The sequence below is a fragment of the Larus michahellis genome, chromosome 13 (genome assembly GCF_964199755.1).
Source record: "Larus michahellis chromosome 13, bLarMic1.1, whole genome shotgun sequence".
Lineage (NCBI taxonomy): Eukaryota > Metazoa > Chordata > Aves > Charadriiformes > Laridae > Larus > Larus michahellis.
In genome coordinates this window covers 2801780-2827777 of record NC_133908.1, presented here as the reverse complement: position 1 = coordinate 2827777, position 25998 = coordinate 2801780, and the positions used below count along the sequence as shown (strand labels likewise).

Sequence of the window (25998 nt, the reverse complement as noted above, 5' to 3'; positions counted from 1 at the left end):
TTAATCTGCCTGTCAAACTGCATTTTAAATATTAGGAGAATTTAGGTATCCCAAGAAAGATCCCAACTTTGAAAACTGTGTCCTGCAAGTAAGGCAGTCGTTTTCAGCAGTGTATTTTGAGTAATTTTTCTGAAGTTACTTTATTTGTGAAGGTTAGGTGAGTGAGAGCCATTTCTGCTTGTGTTTATATATGTCTTTACCTAGCAGCCTATTTTTGAGTCTTAGTCCAATGTTAATAAAGTAATTACTGAACACTTAGTTGCATATTTGTGTCCGCTGTGTTAGTCTTGCATTTTTTCAGCAGTTGAAAGCTCAGTGCAATGCTTGAGACTTTGATTTTATCATTGTTTCTTTTTCTTGCACAGGAGAAGAGATCAGTGTTGGTTGTCTTCTGGGTCCTGGCCTTTCTCACTGGAAACACCTTATACTTGCTTTACACATTCAGCTCTCAGCAGCTGTACAACAGGTGGGCAAAATTTACATTATACATGATAGAAGCAGGTGATAATTGCACACTTTTCCCCGCACTTTGAGAGGAAGTGTGCATACTTAAGGTATCTGCCGTCTTTGTCACACCTTTGTAATACCTTTCAATGGACGAAGAGAATGTGTGCATTGCTTCTACCAGTGGACTATGCTCCGATCAATAAATGACATAACCGGGGTCTAAATGGGCCAGGGTGTGATGATATACTACAGTGTTACTGCTTGAAACATAAACATTTGCAATTTTCCTATGTATTGAAGCAGGGTGAATACTTTTTTATAGTGGCACTTCTGAGTTTCCATTTTGACCAGCAGCGGAACATAAACAGCAGGTGTTGGAAGCAAATAAGAAATTGACCCACTGATTTTCCTCTTTCTGTAATGTTTTCTTTTCGCTCTGTCAAGCTTGGAGTCTACAGGAGATAAACCGGAGGTGAAATAGTAGCGTTTTACCTCAGTGTCCTCAGGGCTTAGAGGCATTTGGATCTGAGGTAATTAAGATAGCCTCCACTTTCAAATTCTGACTGAAGCGGTTCTCAAATACAGAAAAGTTAGTACCTGTGGATTTGGTTCAGTACTAAATGACAGATAGGAAGCAAAGATACAGAACTTAAGCAAGGGAATGTTAGTAGAATAAATAGGAAGAAATGGAGCCATATCAAACGTGGTTACTTGAGAAAGTATTTTTGATATTAGTAGCTAAAAGTGCGTGAATTATCTTCCCAATTAAAATGTTATTTCTCCTACTGAAGGGCACTTAGAACTTCACACTGAAAACACAATGTGTGTAACGTGCATCTGTTGGATTATGGCTAGATGGCTCTTGGGTATGTTTTTTCCGTCATTTATTGCCCCAAATGTATTTGGATCATGGGAAAGCTGTATAGGTAAATGCTTCTAGAAAAGGAGAGAGATGAGAAGGCTTGTATGTGTGGGTCCGAATGAGAGGTGGCAAGCCATGGGATATTCTGTATAGGCCTTGTGGGAGGGAATGGAAGAGAAGAAACATGTATGGCATAAAGGTGTGAAAGCATTAGTCACAGAATCACAGAATGGTTCGGGTTAGAAGTGACCTTAAAGACCATCTAGTTCCAACCCCCCTGCCCTGGGCAGGGACACCTCCCACCAGCCCAGGTTGCTCCAAGCCCCGTCCAACCTGGCCTTGAACCCCTCCAGGGATGGGGCAGCCACAGCTTCTCTGGGCAACCTGGGCCAGGGGCTCACCGCCCTCACAGTCAAGAATTTCTTCCTCACATCTCGTCTAAATCTGACCTTTCTCAGTGTAAAACTGTTCCCCCTTGTCCCATGGCTCCCCTCCCTGCTCCAGAGTCCCTCCCCAGCTTTCCTGGAGCCCCTTTAGGGACTGGAAGGGGCTCCAAGGTCTCCGCGGAGCCTTCTCTTCTCCAGGCTGAACCCCCCCAGCTCTCTCAGCCTGTCCTCACAGCAGAGGGGCTCCAGCCCTCTGATCATCTTTGTGGCCCTCTGCTGGACCCGTTCCAACAGGTCCATGTCCTTGCGCTGAGAACTCCAGAGACTCAGGAGCTTCAGATTAAGAACTTTGTTTGTACAACAGGGCAACAGTGTGTCCCCAAGAAGAAGGTTAAGGTTAAAAGCATGAATGCGACAGGTTTAAAATAAAGGATAGATCATCTGAAATAAAAGGGTTTCAGCAAATTGAGGCCAGCCTACACACGCTGTTCAGGGCATGGTTTATTAACAGTGAACAGACTGGGCAACAGCTTCACCGAAAAGCCCTGTGCCTGCGGGTGTCACGCTTGGTATCTGTGGCTTGCTGTGTGGGGACCTGTGACTATTCATGAGGCAGGCCTGTGAAATCAGAAGTAGGTGCTTCAGTTTTGTTTCTTTCTGACTTATTTTTCATTTCCTGATTTATTTACTTTTTGCTTGTTTCTAGTGCATGAATAGTAGTAAAGTCTCTGATTCTGTTTCTGTTTTTAGGGTATAATTTTACCTGTTGTGCTGTACCAGTGTTGTGAGTATTTTAAATTCATGTTCAGGCTTTTCATTCTGGGTTGGTTATTTTACTTTTGCCTTTTTTTTTGTTGTTTTGTTTTTGTTAAGTTTTTGCTTTCTACCATGAAGCTTTAGTAGGTAAATATCCTGAAGAGGAGTCCTGTTTTTTCAGTCTGAGCAGGGTCCAGTCCTCATTGCTGCTTAGGTCAGTAGCTCCTGCCCATTGCTACATGAAGTTCTGCTGTCCTGGACTTCCCTTCTTTAAAGGGCAAGTGTTCAGCCCATTCAATAACATTATGTAAAGGGCACTACCTTTTTGGATCTTTGGTTCAGGTAAGAGTTGCTAATTAACACAGCTCAGCTCTTGGTCTGCTTCAGAGAGGGGCGAGCTATTGTGAGAGCACGAGGCACCTGAATTTCTGACCTTTCTGCCATGTTTAATACAGTCCTTCCTTTGTCACCACTTTGTTTCACATGCACAAGTAGCTTTAGAGACTGCTGTTTGGGTCCTGTGTTCTGGCAGTGGGCAAACCTGCTGACCTCAGTAGAAATGGGCAAGAACAGCCAAAGCCAAGAGGCCCAGAGGAACCATGGGACTAATTTGCATGTCTTATTCCTGTTGCCCTTGAGAACTTCACTGAAGTTCAGTGGAGTTTCTAGGCTTTCTCTGGCTAGCAGTGGATACAGCTGGTATCAAGAAGCTTAAGTGAGGTTCTCCTCATTGGTATTTGACCCTTGTTATCCTGCCTTTCAGCCTCATATTTCTCAAACCCAACCTTGAGAGGCTGGACTTCTTTGACCTGATGTGGATTGTGGGGATCGCAGACTTTGTACTGAAGTACCTCACCATCGCATTGAAATGCCTAATTGTTGCCCTGCCTAAGATCATCCTAGCTGTCAAATCAAAGGTAAGAGTCTCTTTCCTTCTTGATATACAGATGATTGTCTTTGATAATGTAATACCTTTGTGACATGTTTGCAGCATGAAATATGGATGGAAAAAAAAAATAAAATCTCTGATAAAAATTTGGCAGAAAGTCACCTGGGTAGTGAGTTTTGGTTTTTGAGCCATCGCAGACCTGAGCAAGGGTTTGGTAATGCCAGCAAGTAATTAAAGTCCAGAGAGAGAGGGGTAGGCATTGCTCAAGAAGGAATAGGTATTAGCAGTGAGATAACTGCTTTTCTGGTTGACTTTGTTCTAAGTCTTATTTTCTGAGTAATCTCTGTAAATAGATATTTCTGAAGCAAGGAAGGAAATTGCAAGTACTTGTCTCTTTGGCTTTCCACTTGGGCCAAAGAAGTAACAGTATTAAATTGAAGCTACTGATGCCACAAAAGACAGCACTAGTTCTAACCATGGGTGAAGAAATATTTTAACTACGTGGTTAACATACTTAAATGTTTATAAAATCCTATGTAGACTAGGCCTAACTACTGAAACTTTCTCACTACATTCTTTCTCTTGAAATACTTCTTCATGTTTTTTCACTTGCACAGATCTGTCAGAGCGCTCCTTCCTCCACTTAGTAGTGTCTACATTTCAGTGGCAAATGTAGCAGTGTGTATTATTTGCATTTGGTAAAGAAACTTTCTGGCAGCTAAAGGGATGAAAGGCACTATATAGATGGAAGATATTCATCGCTGAAAGTCTCAGGCAGGGCACTTAGAGGGATATCTAAACTGGGAATAGTTTTGCTTACAAATGACATGGGTGGCAGGGGAGTTGAGCAGTTTGTTCCTGCACAGCAGGGCTATTCGAGATGGTTATTAATTTATTTCTGGCAATTGTCCAGCTCCTTTTTTTTTTCCCCCTTCTTCCTCTATTATTATTATTTTATTTTGGGAGATTAATGTGCTAGGTCAGAGCATAATCCAGCCTGGGGAGGGAGGGAAAAGTGATGTGAATAGTCTTCCCAAGATAAATTGCAGCGTTGGAAAAGGTTCACAGCCTTTGCTTGCTTGTCTGAGAGCTATCCCAAGTACTCATTAATCCTTGTCGGGAGAGAAGAAAGAGAAGGGGTCCTTATTTGCAGCTACAGTGGGAGGCTGGTAAAATCACATCTGTCAAGGGCCTATAATGACTCAGAGCACAGATGCTTCATTTTTAATACCTTTTTCTGGATAGCAATATTTCTCACTTTTTTTAGGTCCCTTTTTGTCTTAGGACGTTGTTGACGGTCTCACTGTCCCTTGACATCTGAGACTGCTGTTACCTACCACTATGGATCTGGATTTATTTTTATCCCCTTCTCTACACTGTATCCATTAAGCCAACCAAGGATGAGATCTGGTGTAACAAATTAAGCAAGATCAAACAGGGATGGGTGAGCTCCAAGAGAACCCCAGGATGCCATAGAAATTGTAATTGGTAACCACATAGCTGAGCTCTTGCCCTGAGCCTGATGACCTAGCTTACTTCTACAGGCCAGCTCAACGCTACACATCTTATTTTTCAGATGACTTTAAGATGTAAGATTTTTCTGATAGGCACATTAACTTTGACCAAATTCTTACCAAGTTAATTGCAATCTTAATACTTGCTAGAAACAAAGTTATTCTCTTCCTCCCCATAGGCTTATAGTAGTGTTTCTGCTTGTAAGCCTAGCTTGTAGTTTAGGAACTTCTAGATGGCTGTCACTTAACAGTAGCAAGCTGCTGGAGAAACACAAATTAAACTCACAGAGTAGAGCTAGGAGATTTATTCAAGATGCATTTACTGAGAATTTTTCTGCCAATGTAACTAGTCGGAACAGTAGCCTCTAGCTCCCCATAATACAAGGCCTGAAGTGGAGATTGCTCCACTGTCAGGGGTAGAGTTCAGCACAGCTGTGAATGGGATAGAGGTATTTAATCTTGAGCTTCCTTGCAGTACCTTCTTGCTGGCAGTCAGTAATAGATGATAAAACTTGCCCATGGATGGTATATCAGGGACTTTGATCAGTCTGTGTTCAACCTCTGAGCAGGCTCTTCAGATTTTCCTTATTTTGGAAGTTCAAAGACACTTCCAAAGCTAGTCTGGCTTTTCATGCTGCTCCTTGAGATTCTGGTCTTCTCTGAATACTGTGTGGTTTTCACTGATACTTGCATAGCCTTTCGGGTATGAGGCATCTGCTCCTTTTAAGTCTCTTACCTCTCCATATCCACTGTGATTGGAGCAAGACCAGATTCTTTTATTTTTCTTTTACACATCAAAGTCTCCATATCTCCCCTCAGTCTTCTCTGTAGACTGAACAACACCAATTTTTTGAGTCTTTTCTCAGAGATCGCTCATTCCAAATGTTATTATTCTCTTCTGGACTGTCTTCAGTCCCCCCTGTTTTCCAGACCATTTCTCCAGTCTGTCAAGACGAGTTTGGATTATAATCCTTTCCAGTGTGGTTAGTCTTTCCCAGTTTAGTGTCACTGCGTATTTCATAAGACTGCCCTGTTCCATCAAGATTGTTAATGAAAATGGGGAGTAGTACTAAACTCTGCTTATTTCAGTTAGATGCATCTTTTCATTTTGGCAGTGAATACATTAAAAATTTGGGGTAGAGCCCAAGCGGAGCCTTCCAAACTCTGGAAGACTCAGTTCTCCCAGTCTAAAGTACTTGGGTCATGTATTCGCAGCATGGCCCCATCACAGGAAGGGCGACATTTGGTTTAAGATGACATCAAGAGCCATCTTGGATTTATAGCATCAGTTTATGCTTTGACTGAAAAAAAAGCAAACTAAAATTAGTTTTGTCTTTGCAATCGGAATACAGAGAAGAGCAAACACGATAATGAGTGCTTGAAGTGTGAAGCATGAAGACTGCTATATTATCAGGATGCAACTAGACAAGAATTCTCAAAGCTTCAATACCTCAGAAATGGAACATCTCTGCAAGCAACTCCTCCAAAGAATGAGGGAAGATTGAGAGTTTGACAAAAAAATCCCAGACTTTCCCAAGTTCCAAACCAGCCTGGAAAACAGGGATGTCAAGAGAGGCTGAGAGACTACAGTCAGGCTGGAAGGCAGGGAAAGAAGAGCTTGCGAATAGGGGAGAAAAGCAGAAAACTGACGGTAACCCCAACTATGAGATTCCAATCTTACACCTCTGCAATCGGTGGGAGTCTGTGGGAGAAGGAGCATACCTGTGGCTAAAGGTGTCCCTTCCTCCCTCGTGAGCTGTGATCGGCACATCAAGCTGGGTACAGGTTCTAATAGCAGCTGGGCTCATAATTTCTTTGGAAGGGGGGCTTGGCTCCCACCCTGCATGCTGAAGGCTCTCCATTAAAAAAGGCAAATAAGATCATTTGGTTCAATATAAAATGAATTAAAGTAAATTAAACTGCAGGAGCCATGTGGCCTGCAGAGGCCTCCATTGTTGTACACACATAAATGGCAGCTTTTCATTTTCACTGCTAAGGAATGACAGCTTGAGGGGGGTGGAATTAAAAATAAGGAAATAAATAATAAAAAGACACAGTTGCCAAAGATTTCCTTTAGGAAATCCCAGGTGCCTGCAAGTCTCCCATCCCCTCCTCATGCTGTTGTCAGCAATCTAAGCTGATATCCTGGAGAATGGAGTGAAGCATGGCAGGGTGGAGGAGGGGAAAAGAAAACCAAACCAAAAGAACTGTAAGAAACTGGTATCCCAGGTCCTTTTATATATATATGGGGATAAATATATGTATATCCCTATCTCTACAGGGGAGAAAAATACCAGGGACACACTTTTTTCCATCAGTCTTAATGGTTGGTATATAAAAAAGGCTCTAAGTAAGAATTTTCTTTGCACGCTCAATACAGACATGCAAACAAGTTGCAAGGGGCTGCATTTCCAGAAGACTGAAAATTCAAAAGGAAAACACTAACATTTGTTTGTTGAAAACATAGTATGAAACTAGCATTGAATAAATATTTGTCAGTTTTGTTTGAAAGCTGGATCTAGACATTGAAAATGAGTTTTTTTGGCAAGACTGGCATTACTCATATGAAATTTTTTCTTTATGCTGTGTCAGGGGCAAGTGTACTAGCCCACGCTAGTACTGTGGACTCCTCACTGCACTCACTGCATCTTTGAACATATTTGCTTGCATGGGTTTTTTTTCCTGGTGCCCTTTTTTTTTTCCCCCGGTGCCCTTTTTTTTTTTCCCCTTTAAAAGTACCATCTCATCAAATCTGGTTGGAGAAAGCTTGGCCTGTGTGTGGCTATTCTTTACACAGCTTTTCACTCGGACTTTGAGCCAGATGCCTTTTTCAGGTCCATCCCATGTTTCCTGGCATAGATGGTTACAGCTCTGCCATGTAAACTGGCATATTAAACTTTCCATACTCCTTCTGAAGCTACACCTTGGATATGATAGAAATATAAGAATGTCTTTTGCACAAAATAGTATGATTTGGATCATTCAGCCGAAGAAAGCTATCTTAAGGCAATGTATTATAGTGTCAGCTAATCTGTGATAACTGCGTATTCTGTGAGCCTGAAGCTACTAACACTTGATTTTGAGTGGCCCCAGTGCTCTTCCATGTTCCAATGGAGCACAAGCATGTTCTTTACCGTATCACCACCTGTTTCTGTGCGCAGCCTTGTATAATTAGAGAGTTACTGTAAGGAAAATGAGCACTTACCTTATAATGATTAGAATTGTTCTGCAGCCTGCCACCATCTTGTGTCAGAGCTCAGCTCCATGGGATACCGTGGTCCAAAATCCTAGTGCCCAGCCTTTCTCACTGGGCAGACTGACCCTCCATTACGTGACTAATTGCACAAACGACTTGCATGTGCAGAAGTTCTGTGTTCCTTGAGCAACAAGCTCTTCTTGCAGTGGGGATTCGTGTAGAACAGACCGTGACATAGAACAAAGTCCATCCTGCTGGACTTTCCACTGGGGGAAAGAGGACAAGCTGGAGCAGTTTGCTGCTGCCAAAGTGCTTTCTCTAGGCCCCAGCCTCTTCCAGAAGGCTCACGTTAGGAGAGTTTCCAGAGGAAAGTTGTGTTAATTGTGGCGGTGTTGGCAGCAGCCTTCTTTTGTCATGGGGCCAGATGTCTATCAATCATTTAACATGAAGTTTACATATGTTTTCTTTCATCCTGAGAAAAACAAGGCCTCTTGGAGCATTTGAGTCCTCTAGATGCTGATCAAAAAATACAGAAGCATTAAAACAAGCACTGTCGCAGACACATAGATGATATATTACAAAAAATAACTGGGTGAAGATCTTCCTTGTCTGTGCCCTCTTGTACTGTGCGATATGCAAGTTAATCCTCGTCTTCTCTAATAGTGGGGCTAAAGTGGTGTTTCAAGATAGATGATAGCCTATCCTCTCATTACCCTCTCCTTGATGGTCTTGGATGCTATTTGGGGGAACTCACTCAGAAATAGATTCACTCTTCTTGGACCACAGTCTGAGCTTTGATCCTCTAGAGCCATGGGAGCTACGTGATGGTTCTGCAAAGACTTTCCCCCAATGCAGCCTGGGATAGATGTGGTGTCCCAGAGTCAGAAATGTGGGATTTATCACTTACGAAAGAAAAAGATTAACTGTAGCGTAAGACTAGGTACTGAGGAACTGGGACTTTTTTCAGTCACTCTGCCTAACACACTTTGAAAGGAAATGCTACTAAATTTTTTAAAGGAATCATTGCTCATAGGTGCCTTCCAAGTTTAACTTCCCAGTTCAAGATACCCAAGATGTGACTTTCAGAAGTGCTGTGCACTAACTAAAAAGCTCATTTTCCCCTCTAGTCTCACCTTGGAATTACTCCTCATTAGTCTGCATGAATTTTCACCAGCGTCCTCTGTGCCACAATCCTGTTTACTGCTCCTACCCAATACCTTCTTATACTGGCAATATGACCTGAAATCTCAGCAGAGCCTGCTCTCCTCCGATCCAAATTGCCAGCAGGTCTCAAAAGTTTTTTCTAGCATCTTCCTGTTTCAGAATATGTCCTAATGCTGCTGGCAACAGAACAAGTGAGACTTGGAACTTCCCTTGAGTGCTAATCACAACTTACAGTTGCCTCATTGCAACTTCTCTCACTTCTCTTACATCCCATTTTAATTCCACTGTGTAAAATTGTGGCGTGCCTTTCTGTTTCCTTCCATGGAGGCCACATGCACACTTACCCAAAGCCTTATGTCAAAAGAGACTACAGAGTTGATGCTTGGTTAGGCTATGTGGGAATTAGCATTGCAGCTGCAGTTGTAATTTGCCCCCTTTGGTGTGTATATATTGTGATTCAATTTTTAATTATGTGATTCCGTGTTATTTTTCTGTACGACTTCTCCCGTCCATCACCAGCGTATACTGTGCCCCATGGATGAAGCAAGGTGAGGTATTGGAAGAAGCTGTTGTAGAAACTGGAAAGTTCATAGAGAACAAAGAGACCACTGGAAGAAGAAGGATGTTCTACAAGTTAAAGTTGAATGCTACACTGGAGAATTAAATTCCATCCTTTTCTTTGCCAAATAATTCGTATGTGGTTTTAGAAAAGCCATGTACATCTACAAACTCAAGTCAGTGGTTTAGCTTTTAATGGTAATGTGATCTATAAAAATTAAGTGCTTTATAAAAAGTCTAGTCTCAGACATTTCAGCTCGGACACCAAAACAACGTTACCTTAACCTTAGTCTTTCCATGTCTCAAGTTTTTGTTTAGAAAATGCAGAGAATAGCTGTCCCTTAGGTCATCAGCAATGTGAAAATAAGTTGTTTGTGTTTTTGTTTTTTTGTTTTTTTTTTTTTTTTAATCTTTTACTGTAGTGGTGATACCATAAAAAGACTGAAAACATTTTAGTAGTTTTCTACTCTGAGCAGAGCTCAAATAGCATGAAGTGATAGGATGCAGATCTACCATCAAGTAGTAAGGGTATAACACAATACCACATGCTCAATGAGTACCATTCACCCTCTGTGAAAAAATAGTGTGTGTTCATATCGTTACAGGCTGTATTATACTGCAAGGAAAACTGCAATTGTATGCAAATCCTGAATTCTGCTCTTCCAAAATAAGTGCTTGATTTAAAATATAGAAATTGTCTATGCGGTGAAAGAAGGTAGAGCAAATGGGAGGATTATACGCGAGTCATTGACTTAGTTTTCAACAAAGCATTCTGGAAAAAAAAAAAAAGTATCAAAATTTCACCGTGTGCTATCACAAGGCTCATCAGCAGAGTGGCTACAATTAGATCCACAGCACAGTCCTTTGCTGCTTGTGCTAATGAAGTGTTTGATAACGGGAGTGGTATTCTGTCAGCTTTTACAGTAACTCACCCTACAGACCAAGCAGGGTAAGCGGTGCGCTGCTTCGTTTTAGTCAGGCTTAACTCCAGCCTGTTGCAGGGGCTTGATGAGAGCAGAGGCTCTTTTCTGGAATCAGACTCTACCCTAACCAGGGGCTGTAATTTCCTGTAATATCCAATTTAATTTAATCTCTGCAGTCCAGAAAGGTGATATACTTGCTCTGGAGGGCTGGCTCCTGCACAGTGCTGTCCTGTATTGGGGCTGGTTCACAGGCTCTCCAGAAATGGCTTTTGCTGATCTTAGAGAGCTGTTCAGTCTCTATAGAGTGTATTCAGGAGAAGATTCCCAGATTTACATGGATTTTTTAGAAAATAGGAAAAGTCACCTAACAGAGGCGGGCCTTGCCTTATCTCAAGCTGTTGTTCCAAGCCAGATGCACAGGAGAAATAATTGTATTTGTGCTTGATATAACACACTGTTCTCCCTAATCTTGATGAGAAATAGCTGAAGTACTTTAGCTAAAGTTTTCAGAGAAAATGCAGATTGAGACAAAGATTTGGCTTTGAAAACTTCAGCCTAGACAGACAAGATGTAACAAAGCTGAAAAGCAGAAGACAAAAGTATATTGAGTGGACTTACAAATGATGGGTGCCACCTGCAATAAGTCACTGCTATGAGAAGGCTAAATTTTGCTGCTGAAATTATAGGGAACAACCCTTGTTTTCTAAGCTTCTGGCTCAGAAAGAAGACCCCGCTTCTGATGCAGTCCTTTGTAGAATTAATTCTGATTTTCTAGGCACTTTTCCTCATTTAAAAAAGGGCTGGTGTGTTGCACTGAGATGCCTGACAAACCTTCCATTTCTGTAAGCGTTTACTGTAGCACTAGTTCTCTTCTAAACGATGCTCAGCTGTCTGTATTGCCTCCCTCCTCCTAGCTGTAATCACTCTAAGCTTATCAACAGACCTCTTTTAAATGGTCAAGTGGGTGGTGTTAATGGGCTGGATGGAGAGATGCATCCATTTAAAACTTAACTTCACTCTTGTGAGGATGTTAACAAGCATCTAGCTGCTAAGAAATCCTGATACCCTGCAGATACCATTGAAAACTGAAGATTTGCATTAGATAAAGGCATTATAAAAGCTCTGTGAAGGGTGGAGATTTTTTTGGTTAGAAAATTGAAATTTGTTACTTGCTGCATGATCATTTTACAGCCACGCTCTGCCACTTCCAATTCCGCAGCCTGTCTGGACCTCTAGGGCTGCCTGTGACCCATCTTTCCTTACGTCTTTGCTGGGGGCTCTAGTGTGTTTTAGTGCCTCAAAAACTTCTGTTGTAGAAGAATTTCAGCTTTGATGCCCCAAACGCTGAATCCAGAAGTTCCATCTGATGCAATGAGAAGGAAAGCAGTGACCAGCCCAGCCTGCTAGGGAAGCAAGGCTAAATAAAAGAAGATGACTGTGAGCCTGGTGGGAGGAACAAACCAGAGAAAGCAGTTTGCTGCCTTTAGCTTGCTGGTAGCTTTCATCAGAGCTGGCTGAGGAGGGGAGGGGGGGCGGAGAACTGCCTGTGTGAAGGGAAGGAAGTGACAGCGTAGTCATTAGCAGACTGCGACCCTCTGTCACGGGGGCTCCCGAAATAAACGATGATTGTATTGAAGCACGAGGCTGGATAGAGACCTCTGTGCTAATTTAATAAATTGCTTGCATTTAGGACCCCAGATTGTTGCTGTTACATTTTTGCTATGTGATGCCACCTGGGATTAACAAGAAGGAAGGGATGGGGCGGGGGGGGGGGGAAGAGGAAGAAAGCAGCCCAGGTCCGTTAGCAACCGCTGGTGTGACCTCACTCCTTGTCCCGGGGGGGATATGAGATCATGAGAATGCCAGAGCTCTCTGAAGGATTCGATTTGTTCGCTACAGCAGGATGGCCTGCCGAGTGATCTCATCTCTGAGACCCCAGGGAAGGGCACTAGCTGCTGCTGCTAGCCTCGTGGACTGCGGAGGACATAATCCCCACTCCAAATCTCACCAATTAACGATTGACCTGTGATGACATCACTGATGACAAAGCTAACTGGGACAACACAGCAAGATTCCTGGGGAATTTCCCCTTCTCCGTGATCTTATCAAACAAAAGAATTTTGACATGTCAAAAGCAAATCTTTCGGTCCAGATAATGTCATTGCAGATTAAGCATAGTTCTGGGCTCACAGCTTGCCCTGACCTAGTGCCCTGTCACCAGTTGTCCCTTTTAAGTAGTGTGGGACAGAACATAAACAGGTCCTCATTAGGCTGGGGGGACCTAAATTAGGTAGCCTTATTTAGCCAGCTTCTCAGCCCTAGTCTTAGGTGCTTTAAAAAAGAAATTACATGGTAAGAAAAATCTGTTTCAGTTGTTGCACGTCATGATTGTAGTAAGCCAGGAGGGAGTTTTTGTTACCTTGCAGGTGTCCTTCAAGGAAGGAAAGCTCTGTAGTTGAAGTAAACACCAGAATGCTAAAGAAAGCTTTGGTGAAGGTTTGTAAGGATGTTGCCCATTCTGAGTGAAGTGTTTCAACCAGCATGCTTCCCCCCGCTCTCTTCCTTAAGGTCCTCAGGAAGGTTTGGTATCTCCGAGTTTAAAAATGCCTTAAGGGTGTTTTTTTGAGAGACTGCCTTTTTATCTGTGTACTGTACAAGACCCAACACACACACGAGTGGAAGGGGAAGGATGATAGCAAATAGGTAATTAGTTTGATTCTTTGGGATGATCTAGAAAGCTGTCAGGAAGACTGATGTCACCCTACATTTAAATCCTTGTCCCTTCAGAAGGGGGTATAGGATCAGAGACTTACCTTTCATTCTTTTCTTTGTTAATAGTATCTACAATTTACATCGTATTCATCCCTGTAAGTTTTAACCTCTGCTGCTAGCATTCTGTAGCATTGCACAGATATGCAATAAGCTGTATACCTATAACCTGCGCTAAAAGTTTAAGATTCAAAAGGGTAGAATAGCTGGATAAATGACAGAGCAAGAGGAACACTAAGAAACAATGAAGTAATAGTTATCCTTTCTAGGCACAGAATTGAATGGCTGCAAAGCAAGCTGCATCTCACGAATACTGGTCTTTGCGCCATTTAACAGAGCGTATAGGTGGGCAGTGAACACAAGTCCTATAAGCTTCAAGCCCTGCACCTGTTAAGTGCTGCTCTTTTCACCTCCTGATAGTAATCATATCTGACTTGTTTTTTTGTTTTACAGGGAAAGTTTTATCTGGTTATTGAGGAGCTGAGCCAGCTGTTCCGCTCCCTTGTCCCCATCCAGCTATGGTATAAATACATCATGGGAGATGATCCATCCAGCAGCTACTTCCTAGGTGGGATCCTGATCATCCTGTACAGCCTCTGCAAGGCGAGTACCACCTCATTAATAACCTCTATGGGAACTGTAGCAAGAGCAGAGAAAGAAGCACAGCTGAGGGGAACAAATATACCTTTTGATTGTTGCTGTCACTTGCCAGGAAGGAAAGCTGCAGCAGCTGGGGGCACCATGTGCTTTAGTTGCTAAAAGCATTTTGCTTCACCAGTATGTGGGCATTGCTGAGCTAGAGGAAGATCTGCGACTGCTCGTGTAGTGTTGCATCAGGCTGATGAAGTCATTGCTGCTCTCTAATACCTTTCTGTAAAGGCTAGAGGAGAATGGGAGTGGAGTCTTGTGGAACCAGTACTGGAAGAGAGGTTAGCTGTCTCCAGACTTCTAAATGCAACACTGAAAGGAAGGTTGCAGACAGTTACATGTTTCTCTCTAAGCTTTCCTCTGTCTTTCAAGGCATGGTAGGTACTCTGTCACCCGTAGTACTGAATACAGCAGGGAGAGAGAGGGTCAACCAAGTCCTGCCTAGATAAAACAGGCACACTGTGAATAGGTGCGGCGTATTTAGAAGAGTCCCAAGTCTGCCCAGGGACAGAGCAGGACCTGAAGCAAACAATGATACACCTTTTTTAGCCCTTGAGAAAGGCCAAGTGAGTCAAGCTTGCTGCAGCCCTGATGCTTGACTCTGCCTAGGAGAAAGGGGCTATGGCTTTGCAGAGGCAGACTGAAGAACAGAGACTATATACAAGCTGAAAACAGCTCCAAGGGGCTACCGGGGCTAATCATACTATAACTCTTATGTGAGATGTGGCTGCAGTTGCAGCTATATGTTGCATAGGAATGGGGCAACGCAACCCCTGGTGTCCAGGAATTTACAATTTTTGTAGGCAAGATAGGCAGAGAAGGTCATGGGAAGTGAAGTGACTTGGTCACAGCAGGTCCGTGATCAAGCCAGAAACAGAGCAAACAGTGCCAGGATGAAAGGCACGTGAAACCAGCATAGCTCCCTGCACGCTCATCCATTCTCTCAGCTGTATGTTTCCTGCTCTTTGTGCTGTGGGAGAGGATTGTTGTCCTTTTCAAAGATTCCATTTTCTGGATCCCCTCTAGACTACAGCATCCAGCCAAGGACAGATTTCAAGCGATCTTTCTGGTATCCCATCTTGCAAAAGTTATTCAACACCTGGAGAAGAGACACTTACCTGCAGTTCCACATGTTATTCCTTACATCTGGAGAAATCATCATAGTGTGAAGAAGCAGCGGGGGCCATCTGCTCCTTGGAGAAAGGGGAGCCAAGCACAAAACCACAGCTGGCAGGGCAAGGGCCTCACCGGCCCCACAGCACCCAAACAAGGCAGGCAGGGCAGGCCTGGAGGTGATAGCCAGGTTCAAAGAGTCAGGATCTTCAGGTGGTGAGGCAGGTCCAAGATAAAGCCAGAATATCAGTTCACAAGTCAAGATCAGGTCTGGTGAAGGCAGCCAGGGTCAGGCACAGTCCAACAATTGTAGGGCATAACCATTGTGACAAGACGGGCTTCAGCACAGGGTGGGAAATCACACCATGTGCTAGGGCGTCTAGATCAGTGGGATTTTTAGCTAGGTGCAGACATGGCTACAGTTGAGCTAAAAACTAGCAGATACAACACAGATCAAACACAAAGTAAGGTCTCCAGGGCTGAGCTTAAATAGAGCTCCTGGTCCTATGGGCAGGGATTGGGAGTGGAGACCCCAGGTGAAGCTCATGGGGGCCATGAAGGTCTATTAATGCACTCAGGGCACTGACACGTAGGTGCAAGCAGTTCTATATGGGCTGGCTTGATCTTTCTCTACTATGAAGCTTTTCTAGGTGATAGCGTGATAATCTAGATGGGAAAAGCAACCTCATTTTGAAAAGTTCTGCCCATCTATTATTTAGGATCTCTGTGAGGAGAGAAGGACAGTTATTTATTAGCCTTGACTATAACTTAGGACCAGGGCTGTGGGGCACACTTGTGTGAAAGTGCCTTGGCTACAGCCTATGCCTTTAATATGCGTGTTTCTTCCTTTAATTTGTCTAGTTCATTGGAGGTGTAAATGGATGGATAGGCCAGCTGAAGGGTAATAAGTCCAGGAACATGTCCCAGGTCACTGTGTGGCAACTACGTAGTACCACAGATGTGTCCTGGTTAGGATTAGACCTCTGTGTGTTAGAGACACTGCTTGGAAGCGAACTAAAAGTGTGAGCACACTTTTCCAATACAGATCATGAAATACTAGGTGCGTGCATCCCATTTACAATCAGAAGAGTCGCAGGTCTAATTCCTTGCCTAAGATACTGAAAATATACCCAAAGGAGTCCACATTAGCAAAGCCACAAACCGCATTAGAAAAACCACAGAAGCCAATTTGGCACTCAGACCTTCTGTGCTCCTGGCAAAAATCCAGGGCTCAGCTAGGGCCGCATCCCCTTTCCCTACACAAAGGACAGGCTCGACTTTCAGAAGGTTGTATACAGTGCAGCTGATGGGAGCTGTCTCCATGTCGCTGGACTGTGTAAACACGAACCTCTGATTTTGGCCTCCAGGTCTTATTTTTTCCCTATCCTGAACAGAAGCACTCACCGGCCACGAACCCGATTGTTCCAATCCTATTGCTAGAAAGTTGACTGGTGCAACATAGACCTCAGTGCATGGGGTGATAAATGCATGTTAAGGAGACTACTGAAAGATGCATTTTTAGGGGTATAGGAAACTCCAGAGGAAAAAAAAATTGAAGGGAGCAAATGGACTGGGAGAAGAGGAGACATCAGAGCCAGAGCAAAGGCATTGAAGTCACGCTATAAGCAAAGCAACCAGAAAAAGCTGTGAAGTGGACTGTGGGAAAGAGCTGATCCCTATCCTTATTAGAAGATAAAAAGTCTGTAGTAGTCGGCAGCCTCAAGTGCTCGTTGCTGACTGGAAGCATTACTGGAAGGACCCTGGGAGCCTTTTTACGTGCTGACTGGAAGCATTATTGGTGCCTTCATTTGATTCCGCATGTATTGCATGATGATCTCATTGGCATTCCCTGCAGTGAGCCCACTTAATCATGATAACAAAAAAAAAACCAAACCAAAAAAACAAAAAAAAGGCAAGCCAACTCCAGGCATTCTGGTGCCTTTGTACTGCTAGTCCCCTACGGCACTGCATGTTCTGCATCACATCTTCCCCTGCCCTCCTAGCCGCTTCTCACTCAGGCAGGTTAGAAATGGAAAGGTCCTGTTATATCATGCCCTTCTCCCGACAAATGCAGGGCTGTTCTTTGCACAATCACTTCTCCGTATCTTGTCTAGTTCATTGTGTCTTTTTCCCTGTGTTGTGCCAGCGGATAGGGAAGATGAAGCTGGCATTCCAGATTAGGTTTTCAAGCTGTTTTCCCTTTCAGTAGTAGTATCTTATCTTCACTTTAAGAATGCTGAGTGTCTCCTCTCTTGCTCAGCCCCTTGATATTTGTAGGCAGTTTATCGATAGTCTTTTGGCCCCACTTTGGTACCGCTCAGACAAACTGTAAATATTTGTGTCTTTTAGTCTCTTTTCAGAAGTCATTTTCTGCAGGCTCATTTTCTGCCCTTCTCTGAACTGCTTTTAGTGTTTAATGAGGAGCCCAGAATGAGCACTGCTCTCCAGATGCAGTTACATCATGTTTGCCGGGCAATGGAGGGAGGGGGGAAGAAAAGAACCTCGTGTTGCCCCTGCTGCTGGCCATCTTTGGGAGCCTGCAAAGTACCAAGGTGCTGGAAACTCACTCCTTTCCTGGCTTTTTAAGTTTCTCACTCTTTAGGTGGGTGGGAGCAACTCAGCCTCAGTCTTTCTCGTTCCTCAGGCCATTCTTCTCTTGGTAGCACTTAATCACTGCACTCCACTAAATCCCTCTCTGCAGCAGGACAGGCAATTCCCACTCCTTCTTTCATAATATCATCTGGGCCTTGAGATGTGAAGCTGTGTGGCTCTGCCTGCCCTGGAAATCCCCCTTTTCCCCAGAGGCTGAGGAAAGCGGTTTTCTGCCTCTTCCATGTGGAAAAGACTGCCCTTCCTTCCCTCTTCCTCGAGCTAGCTGCAGTGTTTTCTAACCTCATTTCTGGGCTTTTCAGGTGCTCACTTCTCCGGGTGGGAATTTTCGACCTTTCCTACCTAGTGGGGCTGGGCAATTTATCCTACCGTAACCCTCTAGTGTCTGCTCCTCTTTCTGTCCTGGAAAGTCCCCCTGAAGTGCAGTCCATTGTTACCAGAGCTTTTTGGGCTACCCTTCTGCACTGTGAATTCACATTTACTACATATTTCATGACCATTATAAAATCTTTTTTGGCACCATCGTTACTTAGGATTTTTGTTCCTTCCAAGCATCCCTTTGGAGACACTGTACCACATCTTTCCGGAGCTTCTGGACTGTACACATGCATGGACGCGCACACACGCGCACGCACATTTTGAGAAAAGTATCTGAAATGGCATGTCTTTATTGCAGTCTTTTGACATCTGTGGTCGCCTGGGAAGTGTCCGGAAGGCACTGAAGGTCCTTTGCACCCCACAGGTAAGTAGTCATACATATTAGACCAATTTCAGAGGTTACTTGTTACTGTTGAATGATGGAGTTGAAAATTGCTCAGTGTATCAGGTTCATAAAATAAAATAATTTGTTGTCCCATGGCTGGATAAGCTGCTATCCCTCGTCAGGGACGTTAGGAAGCTTTTCTCCTTTCTGCCCTGTCCCAGCTGGGGTAAGAGACTGTTGCTGATCTGGCCTGTTTTGTCCGATTGAAAGCCCTGTGTAATATGGATTAATCCACTGAGGCCAAAACTGCAAGAAACTGATGAAACTTTGTAGTGCAGAGTGTGAGAAAGACTTTAAATAGAGGTACGTAGTGCCTGCTGTGCAGTGACATTAAAGAGGCGCTGCAGTACACCGGAGTTATCCCATAGCATTACACAGTGCTGGCATTGGGATCTCTTGCAGTGAAATACTCTGGCTTATATTTTAAAATGGTAAAATCAAAGACTGTAGAGGAAAAGAACATAACATTGTAGAACTTTGTTAGAGCTTGCCTTGCTTATTCTGTGGGCTTGGGCTGGTCATTCTTCCTCAGCATTTTCCCTTTTCCGCTATTACTGTTACAAGAAGAGAAGCAACATTTACCTTTCACATATTTAAAAAGAAAAGTGGGAAGCCTGTGGGTGCTGCTCCTGTTATTCTTTCTGCTATTGTCTAACTTGCTAATAATAATACCTCCCACTAACTAAACACCTCTGCAAATGATGCTGAATTAATCCTCTCAGCTCCCTGTTGAGCTCATTAAATTTCATTATCATTGCTCCGCAAGTGGAAGCACTAAAAGATGGAGTCAGCTCGAGGGGAAAACAAAAAACAGAGAACACAGAGCTCCAGACTCCCTGTGTTCTGTGTGCTGGTGCCCAAATCTCCCTTCCCCATACACGGTGACATAACACCGCTGTCCTTCCCAGGGCATGCAGGGAATGGGGGTGTGAAAAACAGTGTCTATGTGTATGCTTAGCCGCAAACCAGATTATCTTCAAACCCTTTAACATTGGGACTTTTTCCCACCTCTCCCTAACAGACCTATGGAGTTCGTGCTACCAGCCAGCAGTGCAGTGAGGCTGGTGACATCTGTGCCATTTGCCAAGCAGAATTCAGGGAACCTTTGATCCTTATGTGCCAGGTAAGACCCCCAAGCTTCTCGCGTCAGGTTCACCCGTTGGCATTCATGTGGTTAACTTCTGCAGCTGGGGAGAGGCACAGTTAGCCTAGGTACTTCTAAAATCATTTGCTGGGTCTTGATCTAGGTCCTAGTGGATATTTATTGCCCTCTTCCGGATAGAATCATAGAATCACAGAATGGTTTGGGTTGGAAGGGACCTTAAAGCCCACCCAGTGCCACCCCCTGCCCTGGGCAGGGACATCTCCCACCAGCCCAGGTTGCTCCAAGCCCCGTCCAACCTGGCCTTGAACCCCTCCAGGGATGGGGCAGCCACAGCTTCTCTGGGCAACCTGCGCCAGGGGCTCACCGCCCTCACAGCAAAGAATTGTTTCCTCACATCTCATCTCAATCTCCCCTCTTCCAGTTTAAAACCGTTACCCTTTGTCCTGTGTCTCCCCTCCCTGATCCAGAGTCCCTCCCCATCCTTCCTGTAAGCCCCAGTGATTCATGATAGCTGAGCCACTCTTTAGAGGCTGATCATGGCTACTGAGATGGAAAAGGGCAGCCTTGTAGTCCAGGGGCTGCCAGTTGGCACTCCAGACCTTGCATGTGGAATGCAAGCCATTTTTATCTGACCCGTGGGGAGACCGGCTAGTCGGTACGCCAGCTGAATTACGAGCAAGTGCTACGAGAGGGGCATAGATCCAGAATGAGCCCGAAGACTGGTGCAGCACCGTGTAATCGTGGTCTGGCCTCTGAACACCTGGCCAGGAATAAAAGTAGTTCTGCATATAGAAGTTGGTCACCACTGCCAGTAACTGGGAATTGTTTTGTTTCTCATTTGGTAAACACTGGCAAAACCTAGAACTTAAGAATGGCGTGCTCTGAGTAATGCAGTAGTCCTCATCTGATGCGAGTAAAACCCTTTGAACACACCACGCTGCCATGGGTTCTGTTAATGTGTCAGAGGCCAGCTGAAGGCATTGCCTTGTGGCAAGACTGGTGATGCTTCCCCAAGATGTTCTCTTCGGGTGCTTGTAACTCAGTCAGACTTTGCCTGTTGGGGCTGAAATTCTGCATGCTGGAGGCTGTCTCTGGCTCATGTGTGGCTGCCTGCAGGAAAACCTTAGGCAGGATTCAGCCATTTCTGGGAATGGAATTGGTGGGATATAAGCTCTCTTGTGATATCAAAATAAAGCTCAAGAGGCTTTTTCTGAAGAGCTTTCACATTCCCGTACTTTGTAACAGGATTGTCAAATTAAAGTAGGTCACCTGTGCATCAAAAGTGTCTCTTACTATTCCTGTGAACATCTGTGCAGATGTTACCAAGCTGTAAGCCCCAGAGAACCTATCTTTGTATGTGCTTATCAGAGTTAAGATTTTGATGAGTAACGTTTCTGCTGACTCCCCGTGTGTTGAGGAGCTCTCAGCTTCTTACAGCTTCTAATGCTCCGTCCTTGCCCTATTCCTGCTCTTCCTCTCCGGGGCTAGGTGGGGTTGTGTGCTGAACAGCCGTCCCTCCTGATCCTCGGCTGTACCCAAGGCGGGCTGGAGGGACGGTCCTGCTGGGGGTTAGGGGAAGACACGGGAGAGGATAAGGTTGAAAACTGACATTTCTAGAGAAAGGGAAAGTGGGACTGCAAAGCTACTGACTAGGACTGGGTGATGTGAGCAGGAAAAAACAAGTGCAACAAGGAGTAGGGGGAAGAAAGGGAGTTGTTTGAGCTCAGTGGAGACTTGTAAAATAACCCAAGAAATTGAGGATGGAAACAGGGCAGAGAAAACCCTCTCAACTCCTTTGGTAGCCCAAATGCCGTAGGCCTTTTTAATGTTTCTTTCTATTGCTATATTGAGAGAGTAATAGATCATTAGCTTTGGCAAACGGAGGGACTAGTAATCCATTTTTCATACCACATGAGTACTGCTAATCAGCTGCACTGTCCCCCTGAACGTGCCTCGTTACCTGCTCCTGTGGCTGCCCTATTGAGCGTGACACTTAGGGACAAGACCGGACCTCCTGCCCTCATCGTGATGACGCCCTTTTGTCTCCACAGCATGTGTTTTGTGAAGAGTGCCTCTGCCTCTGGTTTGACAGGGAAAAGACCTGCCCTCTTTGTCGTTCTGTCACCGTAGAAACCCTGCGTTGCTGGAAAGATGGCACCACCTCTGCTCATTTCCAGGTGTATTAAAACCAAAACATACCGACAAATGGAATAACACGTGCGGAGAGAAGAAAAAGCTGGAACATAAACGTGGTGATGCCATGCCCCTGTTTAGCTGCCTGTGGATTTGTTGTCTTAGTCTTTCTTCCAGCTCTGTTTCTCCAGGAGCCTCAGAACAACAATTGTTGGTAGCCAGAAACTTTATTCTCAAAGGCAAGAAAGATGTGGTTTATGTTACGGCAAACACCGTGGCTAAGCTACAGCCAAGGATTTTTCTTGAACATACATGGTTAGAAACTGCCTGGGATGTTTCCTTTTTTATTGTCCTTTTAGTATAGATAAATATTGCATGTATAAAGCAAGCATACATGAATTGCATGTGTATAACCTGGTACACTGGAAAAAAGCTGTCCTCCTCTGGCTCGGACCACTGGTGAGATTTTTCGCATTAAACGGCCCTAGCTTCCCTGAATCTGTAACTTCATAGAATTACGCTGTTGCTGTTACATTACCTTTGAGAACTCTTCCAACACAGTGCTTCAGAACCACGTGCCCAGAGTTTACTCGGCATTGGAGAAACATCATTTCCCAGCAGCCGTGTTTTTGCAGTTGATTCCACAAATTGTCATCTTAATAAAATCTCAAGGAACCTGGGAAAGCCCATATGCTGGTGAGCTGGAAATGACACTTGGTTTTCTTGGGAGTGTTTTTCCTCTTTAATTTTCACGATCAGGCTCTCTGATTTCCTAGCGTATGGGGAGAACAGCGGGAGGCAGGGAGAGATTAAAGTCAAGTTTGATTTTGAGGTGAAAAGTTAAGGTCCTAACCAAGAGCGTCTCAGGAGTTCAGGTGTCTCTGCGCTGTGCTCCTCAGCACAGCCACGTGCGGCGAGGCTTTGAAAACCAGCGCCACTCAGCCTCCAGAACATGCCTGGGTCCGAGACCGGAATAAACGTGCTCACACAGCCCGGAGCCCATAGAGCACTGTCGATACCAGAAATGCCGGGGCGTCAGCATATGCGGCCCCCTGGAGAGACCGGGTTTAGTGAGATTTAGCAGCTTGAGGGCAGAATTACAGAGAAGTGGCTGCATGGCTTCAGGAGCCAGCCTGGTTATACACAAGCTGGATAATCCACCTGTGGTGGTGGTGGAGACTTGGTTGTAACACCTCCGCTTCGGAAAAAATGCTCTTCGAGGAGATACCTTGTGTTGTTAACAGGCGAATTGACGTTCTTTATGTTGCTGCGATTTCCCTCTCTGCGGAGGGCGCTGCGGTGGCACTCGCGTGCAAATGGAGTTGCTGTTTGTTCGCTGGAGCTTTCTCTTTGGCTAAACAACCTCTGCTTTTTGCTGCGCGCCCGGGAGAAAAGTGCCTCATTAGGCAACTGTGGCATCTTCCACGCTCATTACTATGGAAATGGCCGTAAGGTTACAATCCCACTTGAGTGGATAATCAGGAAGAACTGTACCTGGGGGAAATGAGCCTGTATGTGTGTACCGACTGCTGCCTTCCCCTCCCGCTGGGAAACTCCACAGGGAGAATTAAAGCAAACAGGAGCTCACAGTAACGGGATTAAGGCTCAACATTTCTTTGGAAATAATAGTTCAGCACGGCTAGAGGAGAAACGATGAGAGGCAGAGCCTGAGCAAGGAAGACAGTCCACATCTGGCTTGAGAGATACAGGGAAGTAGAGGAGGAAAAGCTTTACTTGCCAAAACAAAGCGATTTGATTCTTGTCAAATGGATCCTGTGGAAGTGGAGAACTAAGCAGAGGAATCCAGTCTCTATCTCTAATGGGAATAGCCTTTCTGGGATGGGGGAAGAGAGTTCATTAAGGAAGGAAGCAAGGTTTTCAGTGGGCATAAAAGTGTTGTTAAGTACGATGGTACATTCAGCAGGAAAAGGGAAAATTACTCATTCTGTGGGCAGGCAATTTATGAAAGGTTTCAGCATCAATTTTCAGTGCAATGCCAGTTAATTAAAGGGTTGGTGGTATCTGCTTTCAAAATGTTTGAAAAGCCATTTCTAATTCAGATTTTCTTCCTAAATGCTCCTGGAAAATGCATTTGCGGAAGCGTATGAAAAGGTCGGTGTCAGCCTAACACTACAGACAGCATTTGATACACTTTTTCAAAATTACTATTTTTTTATTTGGTGATAAAGAATGAAGGCAATCAAAGGGAAAGCAGGGGGAATATTTTTTGCCATTCTTGCAGTCCTTCTTTTTCTTTTTTTTTTTTAATTTACTGAATGATCTTTCCCTGTTGTCAATGTAAGAAAGGGGGGACTGTCCTCATCATCATCCACTTGAACCACTTTGCTAAAGCCCAAGGACTCGGAAAGATCGCGCAGTCAAGGCTTCATACCAGCACATGGAAGAATTGCCCCTACCTCGGATGGTTTGGGTACCCGTCTAAGAACCCCTGCACCAGCATCATCATTTTCTAAACAACTTCTAATGATTAATTTTTCTTTTGCTTCATCTCAAGTGATCCCTTCTTGATGTTTGCTTTCCCTCCCTACAAGGCAGCATTCCGGTCCCTCTGCAGGACTCTGGCTCCTCTGGTGATGTGCTCCCGTGGTACCCGACGCCCGTGTGCTGGTGCCCCGCTGCCATTCTCCTCTATCGCAACGCAAATCCAGGGCGGTTCTCGTCTGGGCCACCTTTGGGACAGAAGGCTGCTTCTGTTGCTACTCAGATACCGCGGTGACAAAAGGCAGCACTGCGACCTGGGCGTCAGGCCTTCGTTAAGGGGAGAGGCTATGTCTGGGAGGGCGGGGGGGGTTCTCCTTCTCCTCTCTCCACAGAGAAGTGGAAGGTTCCACTTCTCTGTTCAAATTAATTAGTGCTAAATAAGAGGTGAAGTTTAATGCTGTGGATATTTATCCTACTGGATGCATAACAAAGATCAGCTTAGTTCCTGAGAGATAAAGAACTTACTACAGGCCTTTTATAGCTGTTAAATTAAACAAACATCCGTATTCTTCTGGCCTGGAGGCCACGGAAGAATCAGACCTGTGCTGTTAGCTGTGCTGTCAAACCCTCCCGCCTCGGGTGAGCTACGGTGACAGTTCTGTCAGGCAGGACAATTCTACCCTCTCCTAGAACGTGACATTTGGACCAGAAAACAGAGGGGAAACCTCAGCTCTAAGGACAACTGATGAGAAACTTCTGTTGATTGCCATGGGAAAACAGTTAGGGTTGTGAAAAGAAATTATCCACTCAAAATTCAGAGGAAATAAAAACTGGAGCCTTTTTTTTGCCATTGAACAGTTATTTTTCTTTTTTTTTTTTTAATAAAGTCATTATAAATATGTACAAAGAGTCTCAGCATATGAAATTCCTTTTACAAAAGAGAGAAGCCACATCTACCATAAACAGGAGCCTTCATGAACTCGTATCAGCCGCGAGCGGACGCTTTGCTCTTGCTTTGGTGAGGGCGGAAACTTGCACAGTGACTCCGCAAGAGTTTACGTCCAAAGGGTACTAAATCGGGAATGTGCCAGGAATTGAGTATTCACTACATCTCGTCCGTTTTGTTCTGGGAGCAATGCAGCTGGGAGCAGACTGGGAAATCTGCAGGTGTCCAAAGGACTACAGATGATGGGAAGATTTTTGCTTGTGGTAAACCACGGTCTTCAAATTGATTGGAAAGGTTACGCTGTGAATACCCACGAAAACTAAGTCCTGTTGGACTTGGTTTTGCTCTCTACATAGGTGGCATCTATAACTAATAATGGATGTAATTAATAATGGCAGTTCGATACCCAGATGCTTTCAGTGACTGTTTGTCAAGCTCCAAAGTCACTTTCTGTAAATATTAAAAAACTTGTGAAATTCAAGTACTCAAGTATTCACGCAGAGTGAACACTGGAGAAGTCTGATCAGAGTTACATGAAAATTCACCCTGGTATTCAAATAAATATTGTCAGAAAAAAAATATTCACTTGTTTTGTATTTTGTAACTTTAAATTTCTCTTGGAGATGGGGAAATGGAAATTCTGCAGCTTTGACTGGCAGAGTCAGCTTTTCCCCACAGCCGCCGAGGGCAGCGCTGCCGCGTGGAAGACCAGAGAGCGCGGGAGTGCGTTTGGGGCACACGCTGATGGAGACTCTCGGGATGCAGATGGCGCGT

At 44.4% G+C, this 25998-nt stretch overlaps 1 protein-coding gene across 5 annotated transcripts in view; it reads left to right on the top strand.

Moving 5' to 3' along the window:
• The window catches only part of RNFT2 (ring finger protein, transmembrane 2), a 39623-nt gene that overhangs the window by 9392 nt on the left and 4233 nt on the right, over nt 1-25998 (top strand). For 2 of the 5 annotated variants that reach the window (XM_074605906.1, XM_074605908.1), the window contains 5 exons: nt 366-466; nt 3215-3368; nt 13918-14067; nt 18512-18577; nt 19620-19721. In XM_074605906.1, coding sequence (XP_074462007.1) covers nt 366-466; nt 3215-3368; nt 13918-14067; nt 18512-18577; nt 19620-19721 — 573 coding nt within the window. Of the gene's footprint in view, nt 1-365; nt 467-3214; nt 3369-13917; nt 14068-18511; nt 18578-19619; nt 19722-21754; nt 25796-25998 lie in introns of those variants that run through there. The other 3 variants (XM_074605903.1, XM_074605904.1, XM_074605905.1) reach the window with 3 other exon arrangements.